Below are 23918 nucleotides of genomic sequence, written 5' to 3'. Positions count from 1 at the left end.
GAAGAATATTCATGAATATTCAAGGAGTAGAGCCATCACAATGTATTTCAATTAATTGTTTCAGTGATTCTCAACCTTTTTTATATCTAGGACGTCCCCCTGTTTGATAGGCATTTGATTATTACCCCCATTTCATATGATTTTTGTCTCAGAAACCAATGAATCTACGCCGCAAGATCCTATTGTGTTAATTCATTTTGGCTCCTATTTTGGTTACTATCGATCGTTTACTGTAGCTAGGAAACCTCCTGGAAACCCCTCAAGGACCGCTGGGGGTCCCTGGAACCCATGTTGAGAACCAGTGGTTTTGGTGAACATTTGGTCCCCTATTTATTTAACCTTTCTTTGTTTAACCAGTAAAAACACACATTGAGACACAGTCTCTTTTACAAGTGGGAACTGGCCAAGAGGCAGAAATAAAAATGACACGATCTTTGCCACACATACATACATACAAGACATCAACAACAAAAATAGAACATCCATGATACACCACAAATATCTAAGAATAACTCCAAAGTGATACACTTTACACAATATTAAAAGCTAGTTATGCATTCATCAGGTCCCACTACACACACAGTGAGCAACCTGTACCAAAAAGGAAGAAATCTACTGAGAAACTATTAAACATCTGTGCAGGTGTTTGTATATCTATCTAGAGTGATTCTCTTAAATCTTCTCAGATTCTGGTTTGAAGGTCATTCCATGCAGGGACCAAAGAAAGAGAGGCATTGTTTGCCTCCCTCAGATGTGAATGCAGGTACAGTACTTTACAGCGTAGCCAGGCATTTGATCTGAAATTTAGCCCATTTCTGACCAAATCAAATTTGGAGGAAATGTAAGAGGGGAGCTCACCAAGTATTGCTTTATATACAAAATTATGCCAATGTTGTAACCTGCGAGATGACAAAGAAGACCAGTCAACTGCAGCATACAACATGCAGTGGTGAGTCCTGAAAACCCTATGTCAGGGTTCCCCAATTAGTTTTCCCCATGGGCCGAATCATGTCTAGGGTACCAAGCCCAGGGCCACAACATTGCAGGAGGCGACGGTGGCGTTCCCACTACTCCAGCGACAGTTTTCGTCGTTGTCGGGTGAAAATCCTGTATGTCCAAAACCGTTCGTTTTGAATTTATCATTTTAAAAATGATTTAAACTAGTGAAAACAGCCGATCTACAAGCACGGCGTTGTGTGCTTGTAGATCGGCTGTTTTCACTACTTTTGTGCGACAGCCTTGTATGATTTGCAAAAGAACGTACAAATTTGGAGATACGAGATTTCCACCCGACAACGACGATATACTAGTGTTGTTGCTGCTCTTATACCACCATTATTACTGGGGTTGGTGTGGGACAGTAGCCCCCTGCGGGCCGCAAATGGCCCGCGGGCCGCCTATTGGGGAACCCTGCCCTATGTTATACTGTACGTATGTCGGCTGTTTGCTAGAATTGCTAAACTACCAGTTCACAATGTGTTCTTAACTTTTAGATCGGCTATTTTTGAGTAGCGCTCCTTGAAGAAGCTATAAGCTCCAACATCTGGCTTTATCCTGGCTCTGAGCGTGGTCTACATCTGGCCTACATCTGGCCTACATCTGGCCTACATCTTGGCACAAATAGCCCAAAGTTTGTTGTACGCCCAGGGTCACATTGACCAAGCTTCACGGGACTCTGAATGAAATTAACTCATAAAATAGCAAAATAGCACCACTCACTTCACATCTGATAATATCTGCAAACTCCAATCCACACTGTACAATCCACAGGGATTACTTAGCTCAGAGTGTACAAAGTGTTACATCTGTACATATTTTTTTTATCATCTACAGCAGGGGTAGGAACTAGGAAACCCTTGTGATTACAATGTAAATGCATTTTAATGTATTTATTATAAATGTAAATACAGTGAGTGAGTGAGTTTTTTTAATCTAAAAAAGTGTGTGTGTGTGTGTGTGTGTGTGTGTGTGTGTGTGTGTGTGTGTGTGTGTGTGTGTGTGTGTGTGTGTGTGTGTGTGTGTGTGTGTGTGTGTGTGTGTGTGTGTGTGTGTGTGTGCGTGCGTGCGTGCGTGCGTGCGTGCGTTCAGCACCTGTATATGGAGCATTGCAAAGATGTTATGTTGGTTGCATACTTGTGATACTACTGTACTTGGCATGTTGTGTAACTGTCTATTGTGCAATTGAAGTGCCTGGAGGAGGGGTGACCTGATAGCCAAGTTGTTGGCTATATCACATGGGTATACATGATGACAGAAAGTCCCCTGTTCCATTCTGGGTCGGACAGACAATCTGCTTCATGTCACTCCCCTGTACTCTCTCCACTGTAAAAAATAAAAATAAAAAAAATAAAAAAGGCTTGAGGAATGGTTGAATCTTCCAGATTGGGTGGAACAGCATGGCCCACTAATAACAACACCTGCTGCTACATAAAGTAGCTATTGGTTCACTAATAACAACGTTACACCTGCTGCTACATAAAGTAGCTATTGGTTCACTAATATAATACCTGAAATAAGCTAGAGACGCCAGTGGCTCAGGAGGAAGAGTGGCTGTCCTGGAATCCGAAGGTTCCAGGTTCGATCCCTGGCTCCATACTGGCTACATGTCGAAGTGTCCTTGAGCAGGACACTGAACCCCTAACTGCTCCCGATGAGCAGGTTGGCACCCGCCTAGCATGGTTTCCTCAGTCATACAGTAGGTGTGTAAATGTGAAATACATTGTAAAGCGCTTTGGATAAATGCACCTTACAGATAATGTTAGATGCTGCTAACAGATAATAGTAAATTCTTTGCAACTTTACAGTAGACATGATTTTGGCTGCCACATGTGTGAGTCCAAATGTGGTGACATTTTCAGCCGGATCCTACCACCCTTCTCTTCCATTATAAAGTTAAATATTTCAAAGAATATACACAACATGCAAGATCTCGTGCTTTGGTCCCCTTCACTCCGGACATATATCACTGGCCAGATGGCCAAGACATGGCCCATATCTGTGTGTTTGGTTCAGATAGGGATCTCCTAACTGGCCCAAGAGCCTGATTTACACCCTACCTTCCCCGGAAACGCAATGAATAGAATCATCGCTAATAAAGGATAAAATAAATAAAATGTCCATATACAGTATGGGCATTCCCAGATGATGCCCTGTTAGGGTACCATATATGGAGATCCCCAGGCATCAAACCCAGGCCCTAATATATCCCAAGTATACATCATTGAGCTCACAGTGCCCTGGGAGGATAATGTGGACGAGGCCTATGAGCGCAAGAAGCTTCGGTATACCGAGCTGGCAGCGGATGCTGAACAACGGGGGCTGGAAGGCCTCGGTTCGCCCCCTAGAGTTGGGCTGCAGAGGCTTCGTGGGCAGGTCAGCTTCCAGGTTTAAGTTTGTGGAGAAAATTAAAAAGCTAAATAAAAACATTGATCAAAACCACTTTGGTCACATGGGGTGTAAAGAAGCAGACATACACACATCAGAACGCCACATTCGCTGGGAGAGTTTAAGTCCACAATACTTGGTCATCTCAGTGCCGAAGGAATATTTATTTCATTACTGCCGGTGTGGAATTGAGTAAAAGCCAGTGCACTAGGTTATTGGCCTAAGTGTGTATAGTCTAGCTAGGACCAAGGACATCGAAATCCGAGGCCAGGCCCAACGTCAAACCATCAAAGCCCTGTCCAGTGCTCCTGAAAGAGCAAGCCAGTGGCTCTGGATCAGAGAGACAACAGCTGGGCTCCGAAATGACCAAGACGACATCTAGAGGGGGGGGGCAAGGAAGAGGGGAGCGTGTCGCTGTTACTACATGTCATCTTTTCGACACCCGACTCTAAACCTCACCCTGACCTTAACCTCCGTGGTGTGAGTCGCTAACCCTCCTGTCAAAATGATGGTCGTTCGAAAGAGTGCGATTTTGCCAAGGTAGAGGGGGGCACACCTGGGACGCCAGATGTTGCTGCTGAACCCTTCTGAGGTGTCGTGGGCCTAGTCAGCGAAACACCCAAGATGAAGGGTGCCCATCGGACAACCCCAATGAAACCCTTGGCCCCTTCCATCCAACCCTGTGACAACGTTATCATACCCACCCAACCATGGTTCTCAAAGTGTAGTCAAGGATTGTAACATCTAGTCCCAGTCAGGTATGCGGTCAGGCGCAAGCTTGGCTCAGGGAGGAGGACGACCCTGCCATGCAGAGTTCATGGCACCTATGGGTAGTAACATCATATCCCGTGTTTTCAAAACTCTATATTTCAGCTTGCACAAGAAATGTGGTGCAGATCACCTCCGACAGACAGACAGACAGACAGACAGACAGACAGACAGACAGACAGACAGACAGACAGGCACGCACGCACGCACGCACGCACTCACGCACTCACGCACGCACGCACACACAATCCAATTGTTTGTACATTTCCACCACACATTTTCCTAATATGATTTGATTTAGATCATGTTATATTATATGTTATTTATTTAGTTGGGAAACTTATTATTTCTGAGCTTATAATGCAAACATATACCCATAAGCCATAACTACTAAATGTTGTCTCTTAAAATACAAACCAGGAAGCTGGCACTGGACAATAAGTCACTGTTGTTCTCTCAGAGGAACAAATATTCAAGGCATGAGGATGAAACCTCCCAGAACATGATGACAATGGTGGAGATTAGCCTGTCATTGTAGGATGTTGATTAATGTTGTTGCATAAATCCTGCTTGTCATGATGGGTTGGATAGACATGCAACACACACACACACACGCGCGCGCGCGCACACACACACACACACACACACACACACACACACACACACACACACACACACACACACACACACACACACACACACACACAACATTAAACCCACCCAACCCGCTTTACAAATGCAGTCCTTTCAAAACCATATCAGATGATGTTGCAACTTTACAGTAGACATGATTTTGGCTAACTATGTGTGAGTCCAAATGGGGTGACATTTTCAGCCGGATCCTACCACCCTTCACTTCCATTATAAAGTTAAATATTTCAAAGAATATACACAACATGCCAGATCTCGTGCTTTGGTCCCCTTCACTCCGAAGAGTATACATCATTGAACTCACAGTGCCCTGGGAGGATAATGTGGGCGAGGCCTATGAGCGCAAGAAGCTTCGGTATACCGAGCTGGCAGCAGATGCTGAACAACGGGGCTGGAAGGCCGAGGCTTTCCAGCCCCGTAGAGGTGGGCTGCAGAGGCTTTGTGGGCAGGTCAGCCTACCAGGTTTAAGTTTGTGGAGAAAATGAAAAAGCTAAATAAAAACATTGATCAAAACCACTTTGGTCACATGGGGTGTAAAGAAGCAGACATACACACATCAGAACGTCACATTCGCTGGGAGAGTTAAAGTCCACAATACTTGGTCATCTCAGTGCCGAAGGAATATTTCATTACTGCCGGTGTGGAATTGAGTAAAAACCAGTGCACTAGGTTATTGGCCTATTATGTGTATAGTCTAGCCAGGACCAAGGACATCGAAATCCGAGGCCAGGCCCAACGTCAAACCATCAAAGCCCTGTCCAGTGCTGCTGAAAGAGCAAGCCAGTGGCTCTGGATCAGAGAGACAACAGCTGGGCTCTGAAATGACCAAGACGACATCTAGAGGGGGGGCAAGGAAGAGGGGAGCGTGTCGCTGTTACTACATGTCATCTTTTGGACACCCGACTCTAAACCTCACCCTGACCTAAACCTCCGTCGTGTGAGTCGCTAACCCTCCTGTCAAAATGATGGTCGTTCGAAAGAGCTCGATTTTGCCAAGGAAGAGGGGGGCACACCTGGGACGCCAGATGTTGCTGCTGAACCCTTCTGAGGTGTCGTGGGCCTAGTCAGCGAAACACCCAAGACGAAGGGTGCCCATCGGACGACCCCAATGAAACCCTTGGCCCCTTCCATCCAACCCTGTGACAACGTTATCATACCCACCCAACCATGGTTCTCAAAGTGTAGTCAAGGATTGTAACATCTAGTCCCAGTCAGGTATGCGGTCAGGCGCAAGCTTGGCTCAGGGAGGAGGACGACCCTGCCATGCAGAGTTCATGGTACCTATGGGTAGTAACATCATATCCTGTGTTTTCAAAACTCTATATTTCAGCTTGCACAAGAAATGTGGTGCAGATCACCTCCGAAATCTAGACAGGCAGGCAGACAGACAGACAGACAGACAGACAGACAGGCACGCACGCACGTCGCACGCACGCACGCACGCACGCACGCACGCACACAATCCAATTGTTTGTACATTTCTCTTGCCTCACTTTTTCGCATTAAACATCCCACCAATATTATTTAGCATCCAGCATTTAAGCAGTGCAAAGATGAATATCTTTAACCAATTGATTGTGGTTTATTCAGTCATTGACTGCAGGTGTGTGCATGTGTGGAGATGAACCAATCATGGTCTGGCCCTGCTTTTAAAAGCAGAAAACAGATTTGGTCATGGGTGAGTTCACTGTTAAGAGAAACAAAAATTCAAGGCATGAGGAATATGAAACCTCTGAAAACATGATGGTGAAGATTAGCCAGTTGCTGCCAAGCTGTCACAGACAAATAAAAGTAGTTTTACATTTTTCTAATGCTAATGATTAACAATGATTATGGCTCATTAGTTAACCCATTTAGGCCTAGAATTATTGACTGCTTTAACTGTTGAAAAATAGCAGATCTACAAGCTCGCAGCGCGGCACCGAGAGTGCCTCGCTGCGAGCTTGTAGATCTGCTATTTTTGAAAAAAAGTCATGAAAATGTGTGCAAATCTTTGAATATATGTATTTTTAGAGCGAACGTTTGTAACTCAAATTTTGCTTCCGGGTGGTCCCTGGAACTAGATATTTTGACCAAATAACCTTGGCCAAATAAATATCAGTTTGGGGGTCCTTCACATGAAAAGGTTTGAGAACCACTGACATAGTAGTCTCTCAAGAACAAACTAACTGTGCTCCAGTTGAAGTGAAAAGGACCTTTTCTTTGACAATGGCTGGCCAGATTGCTGACATAGAAACATGTGTGTATTTATCTGTGAAATGTATTATTTCTGAGCTTATAATGCAATAACTACTACATGTTTCATGTGTCTCTTAGAATAAAACCATGCAGGAAGCTGGCACCAGAAAAATAAGTCACATTGAGAGGAACAAATATTCAAGGCATGAGGATGAAACCTCCAACTGCTGCCAAGCTGTCATTGTAGGTTGATTAAAAAACTGAGAGGAGAGCCAGTAGCTGTTTACACTCAAGGAAGCAGCTGATGTCTGTGGGTAAGCAGTGGCACGCAACAGAACATCTTCTCCCCTCTTCTTTCTTCCTTCTTCTTTATCCAACACCATTAAGCAATAAGCATGGATAACCTTTCAAGTACAAACTAGCAACATGGTCACATCACGTTATGAATGCATGTACCGGTAGGTTCCCAAAATCAAAGTGAAAACCCTCAACCCTGTTTTGAAAGCTCTGTAAAACTAACCTCACTTTTAAAAGTTAAAGCCTTAATTAATTTTTTTTTTTTTTAAATCCAACTGGCGTAGTCAGTAGTGTTATGTATTTCGTAACCGATTTTCCATTTGGGTTACATAAGGATAAGGTTAAACCTGCTGATTTGACAGATGCATCACAGTGTTATGTTGCCCATGAGCAAGCAAGCTGCATGGCCAAGCCATCAATCTAGCTGAGCTGCATCACAGACAAATAGTTTATTCATGCTGATGATCAACAGTGATTATGACTTATTAGTTAAATGTTTATATAGTTACAATACTTTGAATATTATAGTCAAATAACTTCAAATTAAGATTTTTGCCAACCACATTCTGGATTACTGTGCAATTACATTTTCATAGTCTTATAGAATTTGATTTAGATTGTGTATATTGTGTATTTAGTTGGGAAATGTATTATTTCTGAGCTTATAATGCAAACATATACCCATATACTGTAACAACATGTTGTCCGGTAAAAATAAAAACCAGGAAGCTGGCACAGTAAAATAAGTCACTGTTGTTCTCTCAGAGGAACAAATATTCATGGCATGAGGATGAAAACTCAGAAAACATGATGGTGGAGATTAGCCAGTTGCTACCAAGCTGTCATTGTAGGATGATTAATGAATGTTGTTGCATAAACCCTGTTTGTCATGATGGTTTGGATAGATAATAGACATGCAAGTGATGCAGCACACGCACGCACGCACACACGCACGCACGCACACACACACGCACACACGCACACACACACACACACACACACACACACACACACACACACACACACACACACACACATACTTCCTTATGGTTGTCCATCGATTCCGATGATGACGTCCACTTATGTCCTTAGCAGTGGGTTATTTGGTGGCTAAAGAGTCCAATCCTGGAGCCACTTGTTCTATTGGCATGTAGGGCATGTGTAGGTTGTAGTGGTGGTACTGGGGTTTCTCCTGAGTCTCTGTTGCCTCAGGCTCCTCAGGCCTGATCTTACACTTCCCTCCTACCAGTCGCCTGCCGTGGTGCAACTGGTCATACAGCACTCTGCTGGGGCAGTCGGTCTTGGGGCATCCGGATCACATGTCCGAGCCAGCGCAGTTGGTGCTGGGTGATCATGGCCTCAATACTCCTTCAGTACTCAAGCAGGAAGCGAACTATCGGAAAACAGATTTGGTCATGGGTGAGTAGAGTGCTGCAGCGCCACCGGTATGTTTTTAATGTTTGTAATAATTCTCTTTGTAATAAGGCTAACTGATTTGAGCAATGATGCTGCACACTTGTATGTCCACTCCACACAGGAGTTAGACTCCTGTGTGAGGCATGTTTCTACTTTAAGGTGCGCTCCACTCTGCTTACCCTGGTAAGAATGTTTGTTTCTACCTGCACGTAATGCTAAGTTTGTGTTGAATTATTTCATTTTGTAATGTTTTTACCCACTGTTATTAAGGTATTGGTCCTCTGAACTTCTCACCTTGATGGGGACTGCCCCATAGGTCGAACTCCCGTTGGGTCGAACAGCGGCGGCAGGTTACTGAGGTTAGGGGTTAGGGTGAGGGTTAGGTTTTAGTGGTCGATCAAAGGGTGTTCGACCTAATGACATGTTACCCACCTTGATGCCATGTCAGGGCATTGTTGAGTATAGTATAGCCTACTAAGTGTGTGTTTATTTTGCAGTGAAACTATTAACCTGATGAGTTGGTGTGATCACTGTGGTGTGCATGTTCTACCTCCCCTTAAGGATGCACAGCATGGAGGCAAAATGTGATTTGTGTTATTAAAGGACCAGTGCTATGTTGGCAGTGGTCTAATTTATTTTTGTTTTTTTTTAAATCCAACTGGCGTAGTGAGTAGTGCTATGTATTTAGTAACCGATTTTCCATTTGGGTTACATAAGGATAAGGTTAAGGGAAAACAAGGTTGTAAGGCTGACAGATGCATCACAGTGTTATGTTGCCCATGAGCAAGCAAGCTGCAGGGCCAAGCCATCAATCTAGCTGAGCAGCATCACAGACACAGAGTTTATTCATGCTGATGATCAACAATGATTCTGACTTATTAGTTAAATGTTTATATAGTTACAATACTTTGAATATTATTGTCAAATATCTTCAAATTAACATTTTTGCAAACCACATTCTGGATTACTGTGCAATTACATTTTCCTAGTCTTATAGAATTTGATTTAGATTGTGTTTATTGTGTATTTAGTTGGGAAATGTATTATTTCTGAGCTTATAATGCAAACATATACCCATATACTGTAACTACATGTTGTCCGGTAAAAATAAAAACCAGGAAGCTGGCACCGTAAAATAAGTCACTGTTGTTCTCTCAGAGGAACAAATATTCATGGCATGAGGATGAAACCTCCGAAAACATGATGGTGGAGATTAGCCAGTTGCTACCAAGCTGTCATTGTAGGATGATTAATGAATGTTGTTGCATAAACCCTGTTTGTCATGATGGGTTGGATAGACAAAGTGATGCAGCACACACACACACACAAACAAACACACACACACATGTGTGTGCGCGTGCATGCACGTACAGTGTATGCACGTATTTCACACTAGCACACATACACAGACCGAAACACACGTAGGCCTACTTGCTTATGGTTGTCCAACGATTCCGATGATGTCGTCCACTTATGTCCTTATCGGTGAGTTCTTTGGTGGCTTAAGAGATTTTTTTTCTGGGTATTTAAGGAGGATCTGAGGGGTCTAACTAGGGGTTTGTCATGATGCTGAATCCATTGCAGGCATTTGTTTTGCACAAAAAATATTCCGTGGGCTAGAAATGGCCTCAGAAAACAATACACGTATGGGTGAGTATTCATGTTAGTCGGAGGCCTTGGGTTTTTTTTCTCGTGCTAATCAGTCTAAAAGTGCAAAATTTTGCACAGATGTAGCTCAGGGCTTGCTCTAATGATTTAGCTAGGGCGCCCGAGTCTGCGACATTCGGGGTCGCCACAGCGGCCAAATCAAGTTGGGCTCCCATCGACTTTAGTGATGAAAAGTGATGAGTCATCACTTTTCAGAGTTTTGTGGGTGTTGTGGTGACCTCGAAGGTCGCCGACTTGGGCGCCCTAGCTAAATCATTAGAGCATGCCCTGAGCTACATCTGTGCAAAATTTTGCACTTTTAGACTGATTAGCACGAGAAAAAAAACCCTAAGGCCTCCGACTAACATGAATACTCACCCATACGTGTATTGTTTTCTGAGGCTATTTCTAGCCCACAGAATGTTTTTTTTGTGCAAAACAAATGCCTGCAATGGATTCAGCATCATGACAAACCCCTAGTTAGACCCCTCAGATCCTCCTTAAATACCCAGAAAAATATTGTTTTTCTGGGTATTTTCCTCCTGTATAGAAAGTCAATGGGAGCCCATGTTTCAGGCATTAAGGGGTTAATAATAAAAAATGCTCAATGGATATCACTGGTCATCCTCTTGAATCCTTAAGAGGTGACCCCAAGCTACAAGAATCAGTTGAGAAAAAAACTTTTACAGGCAAATCCACGTTCACCCCCACGGCTCCCGGACTGGATAGTATACAATTATTGTTACTACCATACTTCAGATAGACATTATTGCAACAACACTTTGATTTGGGAACCTACATATATTCATAACGTGATGTGATCATGTCGCTGCTTGAAAGGTTATCCATGCTTATTGCTTAATGGTGTTGGATAAAGAAGAAGGAAGAAGGAAGATTTTCTGTTGCGTGCCACTGTTTACCCAAAGACATCAGCTGCTTCCTTGAGTGTAAACAGCTACTGTCTCTCCTCTCGGTTTAATCAAACGTGCCGATCTATGTTACGTTTCGTTGTTTTTTTGAATTGTTTTTCCTGTTTCTGTTCAATGGAAAAAGCTGATCTACAGCAGTGGTTCTCAACCTGTGGGTTGGGATCCCCAGGGGGGTCGCTAAATTAATTTGGGGGGTCCCAAGATGATTACTTAATGTGCAACATTGTTTTCTCACTCAACAGTGAACAAACCAACATAAAGTTTAAGTGTATAGAGGGTATCTGCACATTTCTAAAGTGACAATTTAAGGACTTTTTAATACCTCTAAAATGACAAATTAAACATTGGCCAAACTGTCAAATATTAGAGGCAGAAATTGTGAAGCATGTATATCTGCTATTTTCACAATAGAACCGTGTTATACAAAATGTAATGCCTCAACTCCTAGTGCTCATCAGGGTGGGGGGGGTCCCCAGTTCAAATATGATTATTTGGGGGGTCGCGGCCTGAAAAGGTTGAGAACCACTGATCTACAGGACCGTGGGGGAGGGCGGGCAATTTGCCATCGACAAAAGTACATTTACCCTCTCCCCGTGTCTCCTTGGGCATAGGCGCTCACACAAAAACATGCAGTAGTCCTGGTTTCTATACTACCTCCCCCTAGCCAGCCGGGTGCTCCCCAATGTCCCCTGGCGCGGCAGGGGGAGAGCGGAAACCAGGACTACAGGTTAGGTAGTCACCGGGTGAGAAAAATGGGTTGCAAAACCGTGGGATAAAAAACATTTAAAAAAAAAAAACTAAAAAAAAAACAGTACAGTCGCTTTACTGATTCTGTTGGTGATTGATATTAATGAGGCTAAGTGATATTTTGTTGTTAAAAGCTTTAACACTATATTCCTAAAAGATAATTAGTAGTACTTCACCCCCAAAATGTTTTTTTTTTCCTTTTCTTTTTTTTTTCATTCTATTGATTACTCATGCTATGGAGACTTGAGTTCAATAATATTCTTTGTTTTTTGTTGCATTCCTAAGAAAAAAAATTGTATAACAATAAATGTACCCACATTGATTCCGGATGTGGACCCAAATGCATTTGGGTCCCCATCCGGAATCAATGGGGGTACATTTACTAATTACTCATTTTTGTCTTAGGAATGTGAAATCCCAAAAAAATATGTATTATTGAATTCAAGTCTAGATAGTGTGAGTAATCAATAAAAAAAGGTCATTTTGGGGGTGAACTACTCCTTTAATTTGTCACTGTACTCTACACACTAACAGTATTTTCAGGATGCCTTCCTGGTTCGATCCCTGGCTGCTCCTGGCTACGTGTCAAACTGTCCTTGAGCAAGACACTGAACCCCCAACTGTTCCTGATGAGCAGGTCTGTGCCTTGTGTGGGATCAATAAAGCTTTATCTTAACTCAGGGGTCTTCAACGTTTTCAGGCCAAGGACCCCTTAGCTGAGAGAGAGATGAAGCAGAGACCCCCATTATAGTTTAATCGTTTGACAGCACAATCATCCGTGTATTTTGGATTCATATCAATTTGTGTTTTCAGATATTTAACCACTTCCCTCAATACTTAATAAAATTGACCTTTCACTCTGTATTTAGTGTGCTCTTTTTCCCCTCTACACCAAACCAAAAATAGCCGATATACAAGCGCCTCGTGAGGCGTTGTGAGCTTGTAGATCGGCTATTTTTGGCTAAAGTTCTCAGAATATACTGTATAGGGTTCAAGTGGTTAATATAAAAAAGGTTTCTGTCACACAAAGATTTAGAGGACCCCCTGTAGTAACTCTGAGGACCCCCTAGGGGTCCCGGACCCCCTGTTGAAGACCCCTGTCTTAATTTAATCTGTTTCTTCTTAAATACTATTTTTTGCCGTTAAGAGCTTTAAACTAGCCATGTATTTTACTGCATGACCCAGTGACCCACACCTTGTAATGAGATAAGTGTAGCTATCGATTCAGCTCTATGCCTGTTTTTTATTAGACTAGAAGCAGCGTCTAGTCGGCGACCTGGTGACCCACACCTTGTAATGAGATAAGTGTAGCTATCGATTCAGCTCTATGCCTGTTTTTAATTAGACTAGAAGCAGCGTCTAGTCGGCGACCTGGCCAACTCGGGAACGATGTAAATAGGGAATGAATGCCCCGCCCTTTAATGTAAACCCCATTATACTTGTTGTCATAGGACCCGTTTTGACCATCTGTTTGCCTGTGTCCATTTATGCCCATATATGGAGATATCTGTATCTATCTGTCGGCGTCCATTTTATGTCCATATATGGAGATCACTGCAGATATAGTTCTGGGTCCATTTTATGCCCATATATGGAGATATCTGTCTATTTGCGTCCATTTTATGCCCATATATGGAGATCTCTGTATCTGTCTGTCTGTGTCCCTTTATGCCCGTGTATGGAGATCTTTGTGATTCTGCGTCCATTTTATGCCCATATATGCCATATATGGAGATATCTGTTAATCTGCGTCCATTTTATGCCCATATATGAGATCTCTGTTGCTTTTTGTTTGTTTCTTCTTTAAGCAGATTACGCAGCCTGCTTAAATCTGCATCAGTCCCACGCTTTGTTGCTTGTCTTATGTTTGTCTTTGTCTCTTTTATTTTCTTTTTCTTTTTTGGAGCAGACCCCATGAATGCCCCACCCTTTAATGCAAACCCCAATATACCTGTTGTTGTCATAGGACCCGTTTTGACCATCTGTTTGCCTTTGTCCCCTTATGCCCATATATGGAGATCTCTGCACACACACGTGGTGTACGTGATGTCAGAGCCTTTTATGAAGTGATGTCACAATGAGTCAGAACTTGCGCCGATTTGCTCCGGAACAGCCTGATGTCAACAATCAGGTCCGCATAAGGAGATTCCGAACGTTTTGCGCCGGTTTCGGAAAACCGCGCATCGGGTCGGGTCGCGGCTCGGCACTGCACTCCGCGCCGCAACGGGGAACGCGCGTGCCGAATCTGAAGCCGGTGGGACGAACGGTTCTCGAGATACGCGGGGCACATACACGCAGACAGAGACTTCTCGCATTTATAGATAGATTAGACCAGTGTTTCTCAATCTTTTTTGGCTAGAGTACCCCCTTTCGCAGATTTTTGAATCCAAGTACCCCCTTTACCCGACAACAACAGTTTTCCAACTGCAATTAAAACCATAACTAGCGGTATATAACAGTATAACCCCCCTTTTCAAGAATCTAACATCACAAAAAATAAAAAAAGGAAGTGAGAGTTTCAACACTGTGGCCATAACATCTTAGTTGTGAGTTAGACATGACAAACAAAACACAACAAGCAAAAATAAGCAACTAGGGCTTGTGAAATGTGAAAGAATTGTGGTGTTTCTCTGGGGGAGAGTTTCGCAAAATACCTACAATATCTCAGAATAGGGAAGAACAGAGAAACATAGCCCACAAGTTCAGATTCAAGTGCAGATAAACAGCTACTTTCATCACTTTTGTCTTGTCAACGGTTAAGAATCCAGACACAATTGCAGATAAACCATTTCTTTCACAATTTTTGTCTCACAAACATTCAGCTATCAGACACATTAACATTTACACCCTTCCTGTCAATTCGTCTGCAGTTTTGTAAGCTGAGCCTTTCTTCTAACTTGAATCTCACACCTGCCTTAAATACAATTTGTACTTTGCTTAATTTGACACTGACTACAGACAAACTACTATTAGTCCCATTTAAGCTAACTGTTCTGTCATGCTGATCTCACTCTGCTCATTGATACTTTTAGTAACATGTGAGTACTTTTTCCACCACTGATTTCACACATGTTACCGTGTTCACTTTCAACATCATGGCAAATGAAACGGCGGCTTTTAATCTATGCATAAGGATAACAACTTTTAACAGCGAAGCGCCCGTGAAATTCTAGTAACAGTATATTCAAACAACATTCAAACACATTTGCCTTATATGTAATTTGGGTTGGCAACTATCAGGCTCACAAGTTTCTCCAAGTGTCATCATTAAACATAATAGTAAAAGTTTTTTCTCAATTCAATTGTAGTTATTTAACTATGAATAATAGTATCATGGTTTATACTTCTATTTTTCTTTTTGGGGGCCATTATCTTGAGTACCCCCTGCAGTACCTCCGAGTACCCCTAGGGGTACAAGTACCCCCATTTGAGAAACACTGGATTAGACAAGGCCATTAATAACATACTTAAATGACACCAACAACCTTTGTTACTGTAGGTATTCTGAGCTTTTCAAGGTGTGTTCTGCGGTTTTCAAGTTGCCTTACTGTTGCTGAGCTACGGTATGGAATCAACAAGGTATGACGATGTCACGTTTTTTTTAACGTCACCCTCCCAACCATCAAACACGGAAGGATATTTCTGAAAATGGAGATGTTCAAAAAGTGGGCAGTAACCTTGAGCTCGTGGGGTTATAAATGCTCATCACCTCCAGGTTGAATCTTAAGACACGCCTCTGAAAGGTAAGAGGATAGGCAAATACTTTAGTTTGTCATCTAAAGATTTCTGCATGCAACATATTTTCTACATTTACATTCTATCTTTTTTGGTGTAGTTCTGTGTCGTGCTGTAGTCTGCCTAAAAGTGTTTTGTACACATTTCTCAACAGGTTTGTGTCAGATCTCCAGGATGTGGACCATGGTGGGAGAGTCAGCTGTTCTGTTGGTCCTGTTCATACAGAATGTTACTGGAAACAGTCCAGGTTAGCAGCCTCTAATGTCCTCTAATTGGGATAGATGTTTAGCATTGATTTTAAAGGGTTAGGGTTAGGGTTATTTTAAATGAAAGTCCTACTCGGACATTGAGCTTGGGGAAAAGGCCTTCAAAGTTCTCTGCACCTACGCCTGGAATTAACTTAAAACAATGATTTTACTACCATAGATGATTAAAGCTTGAATTATAGGCATGTTAAAGGATAGGATAGGAGAACATCAAAGCTTTACTTGTGTCCCTTACTGCCAGATCCGGACACATTATCTATTTCAATAACTGACATTCCTTCCTCCCTACCATCTAATCCAGTCGTTCTCAACCTGTGGCCATGCAGGACCCCCAGGGGGTGGTCCCCATAGGATGGTCCCCAGATGACAGTGAAATGACAATTTAAAGGTCACCCCCAAAATGACTTTTCTTCTGTTGATTACTCACGGCCATGGAGACTTGAGTTCAATGCTATTTTTTGGTTTTTGTCGCATTCAAAAATGCGACAAAAAGACAAAAATTTGATTGCAAGAAATGTACCCCCATTGATTCCGGATGGGGACCCAAATTGATTCGGGTCCCCATCCGGAATCAATGGGGGTAAATTTACTATTATCAATTTTTTGTCTACATGGCATCCATATCAAAGTCTCCATGGCGTGAGTAAATTCATTTTGGGGATGAACTACTCCTTTAAGGACATTTTTAATACGTAAAAAACAGAGGGGAAAGAAAAAAAATACATTACTGCATCAAAAGTATAAACTTGGTATAAAAACTGGTCAAACATTGGCCAAATTGTCAAATAATGTGAGCTTGTAGATCATCTATTTTCACACTATTTATCTGTGGAAAGGAGTCAAACTAAATGGTATGCCTCAACTCCTAGTCTGTCTGTCTGTCTGTCTGTCTGTCTGTCTGTCTGTCTGTCTGTCTGTCTGTGTGTGTGTGTGTGTGTGTATGTGTGTGTGCGTGCGTGCGTGCGTGCGTGCGTTCGTGCGCTGTGCATAGGATGGTCGTGCATGTTGAACAATTCTGTACAGTTTGCTTGTTTCACCAAAATGACTTAAAAAACAAAACAAAAAAACATGATGATTATAAATGATTTACTTTATGTTCACAACTGCCAAAATGAAGTCTGACGTGTTGAATGACTGATTGCTTTCACAGCTACCACTTTCCTCGGCTGTCAATCATGTCATGATCAGGCTAAATGCCTGGAGTCACCCATCAAAACAGGGCGAGACGACGCCGTCTTCAGCCACTCACACGTCTCCTGTGTGTGTAATGATGGCTTCGTCGGTGACGGCCTCACCTGTTACGATCTAAAGCTGTGCAGTGATTCCTCTTGTTGTCACCAAGGTTACACATGGTCACCAGAGAAAGGCTGTGTGGACATCGATGAGTGCTCCCTCCCCGAGGCACCCTGCACCCATGGGTCTCAGGTGTGTGTGAACACACCTGGCTCCTTTGAGTGCCTCGTGCATCCCTCCAGGGCCAAAAGATCTGTTCGGTTCTCCTGTGGCAACGTGGTTTGTCCATTAGGTGAGGACTGCATCAACTCTCGCTGTGTAGATCCCTGTGATCACTACACGGTACTGAACGACGCCTGGAGATCAGTAGATTTGGGATATACTCGTCACTGTGACCGCAGTGTCAACTGGCAAGGGTGGTATCGAATGTTCCTGGGGCAAAGCGGTGCCCAGATACCAGAGACATGTGTGGATGATTGGAGGTGTGGAACGCATGTTCCCCTATGGATGAGACAGCCTCATCCTGCAGTGTCAGATAGAATTGTACAGCGCAGCATCTGTGGTAAATGGAATGGTAACTGTTGTAATACGTACTATACCCCACCTCCCATCCATGTCAAGAACTGTCGGAATCACTATTATGTCTACAAGCTTCTACCACCACCCCACTGTGATGTTGGCTATTGTGCAGGTAAAGTGGTGTTGTAAAATCTTTCATAAAATACTCATCTGTAATATTCTATAACACAACCTATTTGGAGACGCAGATGGCTTGAGTGCTTGTTTGTTAATGATGTGCTGTAATAACTCTCACACCTTGCTTTTACCCTCCTAATATTTATCATCAAATTATCCTCAACGCGCCCCAGCTCCTGACACTCGATCCCCTCCAGCTGTCACTCGAGCCCCTCCAGCTGTCACTCGAGCCCCTCCAGCTGTCACTCGAGCCCCTCCAGCTGTCACTCGAGCCCCTCCAGCTGTCACTCGAGCCCCTCCAGCCGTCACTCAACCCCCTCCAGCCGTCACTCAACCCCCTCCAGCCGTCACTCAACCCCCTGCAGCTTCAGCTTATGAACTTATTTGTGGTCAGAGTCAAATCCAAATTGGCCTGCGGCTGACTGGTCTGCAATCCTCTGGTCTGAATGGATCCTCTGGCCACCTGGCCGACCCGCGGTGCTCATCTTTGGCAGAGGGTGATGGAACAGTCTGGTACCACGTGGGACTCCAGGCTGACACCTGCGGGAACATACTGAGGGTGAGAATCTGTCTGATAACTTGTTACTGGATTGTCTATATCGGCTGTAAAGTTTGTTTTTCTTTTGTGTTGTGGCTGTCACAGTGGTGCCCTTTTTCTTTTGTCGTTCTGTGTAATTATGAGGTGGATATTGGTCATTTATTTCCAGCTGACTGTGATTCACTGGACTGACCAATCAGTTAACCCTCTGTCTTTCAGACCAACAACACCCATGCCATCTACTCCAACAGTTTATTTGTCTATCCTGCAAATAACATCTCACAGCCTGTGAGTTTTCCCTTCTCCTGTGCCTATCCTCTGTACACAGAGACCAGCCTAGACGTGGCTATCAGACCAAACCTTCAGTAAGTATATTATTCTTTTTTTATATACTTTATTGTGTCAAAAACCTGTAACACTCACTTCCTTTAAATGCATTTTCATTAATATCATTACATGTTATGTCCCTTTGTTAAAGACATTTTGACACATTTTTTTTTATCTTTCTTTCTTTTTTTTTTTTAATGTGCAGACCCTCACCCACACACAAAAACTAAAGACAAAAACATTACAAAGAAAAACAAAAACTACATAAACTGGGTACACGCCCCTAGTCATTTCCTTTACACATTTGTTGTATTCATATTCAAGGACGGACCAACACATATACACCAAACTAATATAAGAAAAAAAGAAAAGGGGGAGGCTTTGTTATGTAATTGTTGTAAAAAACTGCTATTGTTTAAATTAATATTTTTATCTAGAATAAGTAAGTATATTATTCAGTATTGCAAATTACAGTGAAACAGTTAATATACAAGTTATTACATTAAACAAATGTACTGCATTGCACCAAACAGCCTCTGTACAGAACTGTGAAAAGGTAGACAAATGACAAAGGTTACAGATTTAAGCTCACAACGCGTCGCGTTGTGAGCTTGTAGATCGGCTATTTTCAAATAGCCATGGTATAAAATAGGACTAAAGTGGTTTATGTACGTTTTATAATATTATAATGTATATCTGCAAACTAACTAGTAACTAAAGTTGTCAAATAAATGTAGTGGAGTAAAAGTACAATATTTGGATCAGAGATGTAGTGGAGTATAAGTAAAAGTATTGGAAATTGGAAATACTCAAGTAAAGAATACCTGAAAGTTGTGCTTAAGTACGGTACTTAAGTAAATCTACTTAGTTACTTTACATCACTGTACATAGTCAGTGTTGGCATATCGTCGTTGCCGGCTGGAAACCTCGTATCTCCAAGTTTCAAATTTGTACTTTCTTTCGCAAAGTAAAGCCCTGCTTCATCATACAAGGCCGTCGCACTAAAGTAGTGAAAACAGCAGATCTACAAGCACACAACGCCTCGCGGTGCGAGGCGTTGTGTGCTTGTAGATCGGCTGTTTTCACTAGTTCAAATCATTTTTAAAATGATAAATGCAAAACGAACGGTTTTGGACATACAAGGTTTTCACCCGACAACGACGATATGTATTTCTTTCCAAGCCAGTTTGCACTTCAAAAACCCCATCTGATAAAGTTTGATCCTTTGCTGTAACTGTTATGTTTCCTTGACAGGCTTAGGGGTGGCAATCCAGGTGTGGGTTCACCATCCAACGTCTCCATGTCCTTGTTCCAAAAGTCCAACTACACAGAGCCTTACCCAGCAGGCCCAGTCACCCTGCCAGTGGGCTCTGCCCTGTATGTAGGAGTATCTGTGGGGGAAACCGATCCAAGGTTTGTGGTGGTTCTGGACAGCTGCTACGCCACTCAGTCTGATGACCTCGTGCATCACTTCCTCATTCAAAACAAGTATGTTTCATTCTTCTCATTTTAAATATATTTTTTTGCTACACAGTACAAAACTATAATGAAAAAGCGGGTTGGGTGGGAGTGAGGTACTTAATGGGGAGTGTGACAGCAACTATAATGTGAAGGCTGTTTATTATTTGTACGAAATTAATAAAAGAAAAAGAAAAGACAGATGAAATAGTGATGTGTCATCGTGGTCCTACAGCAGTGGTTCTCAACCTGTGGGTCCCCTGATAAGTAACTTAATGTGCAACATTGTTTTCTCACACAGCAGTAAACAAACCAACATAAAGTTTAAGTGTATGGAAGGTATCTGCACATTTCTAAAGTGACAATTAAATGACCTTTTAACACTTTTTAACACTAAAACGAAAAATTAAACCTTGGCCAAATTGTCTAATATTATAGGCAGGAATTGAAAATAGCCGATCTACATGTTCACAACGCCTCGCAACGCGAGGCGTTGTGAGCGTGTAGATCTGCCATTTTCATTATAGAACCGTGTTATACAAAATGTAATGCCTCAACTCAGCTCGCCAGGGTGGGGGGGTCCCCCCAGTTAAAATATGATTATTTTGGGGGTCGCGGTCAGAATAGGTTGAGAACCACTGGCCTACAGTACAACCTGTCCCTTCTTTGTTCCAGGTGTCCTATCAACCGTGGTCAGGTGACCCTGGTTGAGAGTGGCTCTTCCCTCCAGGCTCGTTTCTCTGCCCGGCTCTTCCTGTTCCATGGAGACTACAAAGATGTCTTCCTTCACTGCAGCCTCCACCTGTGTGACCAGAGAGCCTCCTCGTGTGCTCCTGTAAGCTTTACACGTTCTTTACACTCTCTCTCTCTGCTGTTTCACACCAGACAGTTAGGTCAGTACAGGGGCGTCACAAGTGGTACTGAGTTACTAGGGCCCAAGGTGGAGGGGCCCTAATTATTTTATACTTTAGCGGGCCCTAATTATTTTATACTTTAGCTATTGCAAAATAGCAGATGTACAAGCTCACAGCACGGCACCGAGTGCCGCGCTGCGAGCATGTAGATCTGCTATTTTTGAAAAGTCGTGAAAATGTGTGCAAATCTTTGAATATAAGTATTTTTTTAAGCGAACATTTTATAACAAATTTAGCTTCTGGGGGGTCCCTGGAACTAAATATTTTGAGACGGGGGTCCGTGGCCAAATACATATCATTTTGGGGGGGTCCTTCACATGAAAAGGTTTGAGCACCACTGACATAGAAACATGGGTTTTTCAAAGAACCTTAGAAGGATTTGAAATATTCAAAGATATGTTCACGATTTTTCAATGGTAGCAGATCTACAAGCTCGCAGCGTAGCACCGAGTGCTACGCTGTGAGCTTGTATATCTGCTATTTTTCAATAGTTTTTTTTTAAAGATTTGTTTTTGGGCTTTTTATGCCTTTATTGATAGGACAGTAGACTGACAGGAAATGGGGAGAGAGATGGGGAATGACATGTGGCAAACGTCGTCCGGATCGGGAATCGAACCGGCGACACCAGCAGGCATCATAGCCTAGTTTGTGGTATGCGCCTTGACCACCAGGCCAGCAGGCGCCCCTATTTTTCAATAGTTAAAGCACAACATAATGCGTAATAATACGTTCCCAGTCTAAATGGGTTAAACGCAGTGAATCCTTGTACCCAGGGCCCAGAATGTGGTTGCGACACCCCTGGATCAGTATAGCAGACTGTGTGCTTACTCAGGGGCGTCAACTGGGTATGGCAGGGGTATGCAGCTGCCATACCCTGCTGGGTCCAGGGGGAAAAATAAACGTTACTTTTAAATATAATTCCATGAATGTCCCTTTGTCTATCTGTGCTGGTTATTATGTTGTTAAATTACACTAAAATAACTACAAATGCAAACTTTTACAAAACGGTCACTTTTACAAGGTATTTAATATTCTCCACATCTTGACATAATGGTATATTCCCATGGTCCGCAGGTCAGCTGCACAGGTGCAATGCATTATTGTTAATTGTGGCACGTTTACTAACATGCCAAGTTTAGCTGCACTTGAACAACCATTCCAGGCTGTCATATCCAGCCCAAGAAACCATAGAAACCTGTGTAAAAAACTGACAAAAGTCGTTTTTATTTTTTTCATTTTTTCAGACATTGGGAAAATAGCAGATCTACATGCTCACAACGCCTCGCAGCGCGAGGCGTTGTGAGCATGTAGATCGGCTATTTTCACAATAGAACCGTGTTATCCAAAATGTAATGCCTATTTTCCATGAGGACTCCCATCTTTGCCATACCCTAGCTTTTGCTGAACTGACGCCACTGTGCTTACTGCTATTCCACAGGTTTGCTCAGGGAGGCGCCGTCGCTCCATTTCCACATCTGGACGCTTCAAACCCCTCACCATTGGACCAATCACCTGTGAGTTAGTATCAAGAACAACAATAAGAAAGAATGTTTATTTTTTATTTTTATGCAAAACAAGGATCTGAATTCTGAAGTGCTGACATCCGAATATAATATATTTATTTTTTTCTCTTTGCTTTGGATCCTCAGGGGACAAGCCGGTGGAATGAACCAGTGGACATCTTTAAATGACTCCAATATATTCCATTTTCTAATTATCGTATGATTATGTGATTTTTATTTTGGTGCGTTGGTTTCAGAAGTATTCTATGCTATGGTTAATCTAATCTAACCACTTATTAACAATTGTTGTATTTCTCTCCTTCTGAAAAATTAAATAAAAAATAATAATACATACTGCAAATCAATAATAAGTATAACAATTAAATGGTGATTTGATGAATTCAATAAAATGCATGAAATGGCAAATCTGTGTCTGCTTCTTCAAGTTTCAAGTCCCAAATAAAATATTATAGACCTATAGTCTAGTAAATATAGAATCTGTGAATGCTCAATTATCAATTATGAAGTAAAACATTTTTAATCTCTGCGACTCCAATCTACACTTGTAATTTACACTGTTTATTTAACTCACTCACAGTATAAAGTGTTCCATCTGTAAATGTTTTAATCCCCAAAGCATCCCCATATTTTGTACTTTTTTTTATTTATTTTTACTCCACTAGAATTATTTCAAAACGAATTACTTTACAGTTTTTGATTACACAACAAGACAACATTAATTAACCAATGAAGCCCCTATATATACTTACTTATTGATTGATTGATTGAAGACTTTATTAGAAGTTTGCATAGGAAAAGGTACAGTTTCATGACGGTACAGTTCACTGGTACAAGGTCTACTAAAAGGAGATCCATGAAAAGACTAAGCTTATTTCCACAGGAAACCATATACTTATACTTAGCTATTTGAAAATAGCACACCTACAAGCTCACATTGCAAGTTTTTGAGCTTGGAAGATTTCTTTGTAGAATATATTTGGCAATAAAAAATAAATTACAAATAAAGAAAGGCCAGGTTTCTGTTTACTGCTCAATGTCCACGTCCGGTCTAGAGCCCACCCTACTGTATCCGGTAATTTCCACCTACACATACATGAGAGCACTCGGCTGGTTTCCGTATCCGCTCTAGAACGGATCTGCCGTCTGTAAAGTGAATCGATCCATGTCTACGTCACATTTATGAGATACAGTACATCCCTCTCCCATTGGAC

The 23918-nt window shown here is 42.3% G+C and overlaps 1 protein-coding gene across 1 annotated transcript; it reads left to right on the top strand.

The window, feature by feature from the left end:
• Positions 1 to 3247: 3247 nt before the first annotated feature.
• LOC308289473 (uromodulin-like) lies at positions 3248 to 22853 on the top strand (the record flags this gene model as incomplete). The annotated part of the gene is made up of 11 exons (XM_080731161.1): positions 3248 to 3372; positions 5087 to 5226; positions 8500 to 8697; positions 15907 to 15999; positions 17169 to 17942; positions 18121 to 18506; positions 18705 to 18850; positions 20067 to 20300; positions 20946 to 21105; positions 22623 to 22698; positions 22834 to 22853. The coding sequence occupies 11 exons, from the start codon at positions 3248 to 3250 to the stop codon at positions 22851 to 22853; spliced, it is 2352 nt and encodes a 783-aa protein (XP_080587287.1).
• Positions 22854 to 23918: the final 1065 nt, after the last annotated feature.

The sequence above is a fragment of the Nannobrachium achirus genome (assembly GCF_963921795.1).
Source record: "Nannobrachium achirus genome assembly, chromosome: 8".
In the NCBI taxonomy this organism is placed as follows: Eukaryota; Metazoa; Chordata; class Actinopteri; order Myctophiformes; family Myctophidae; genus Nannobrachium; species Nannobrachium achirus.
The sequence above is the reverse complement of the archived record's forward strand: the minus strand, read 5'-3'. Positions and strand labels throughout refer to the sequence as shown.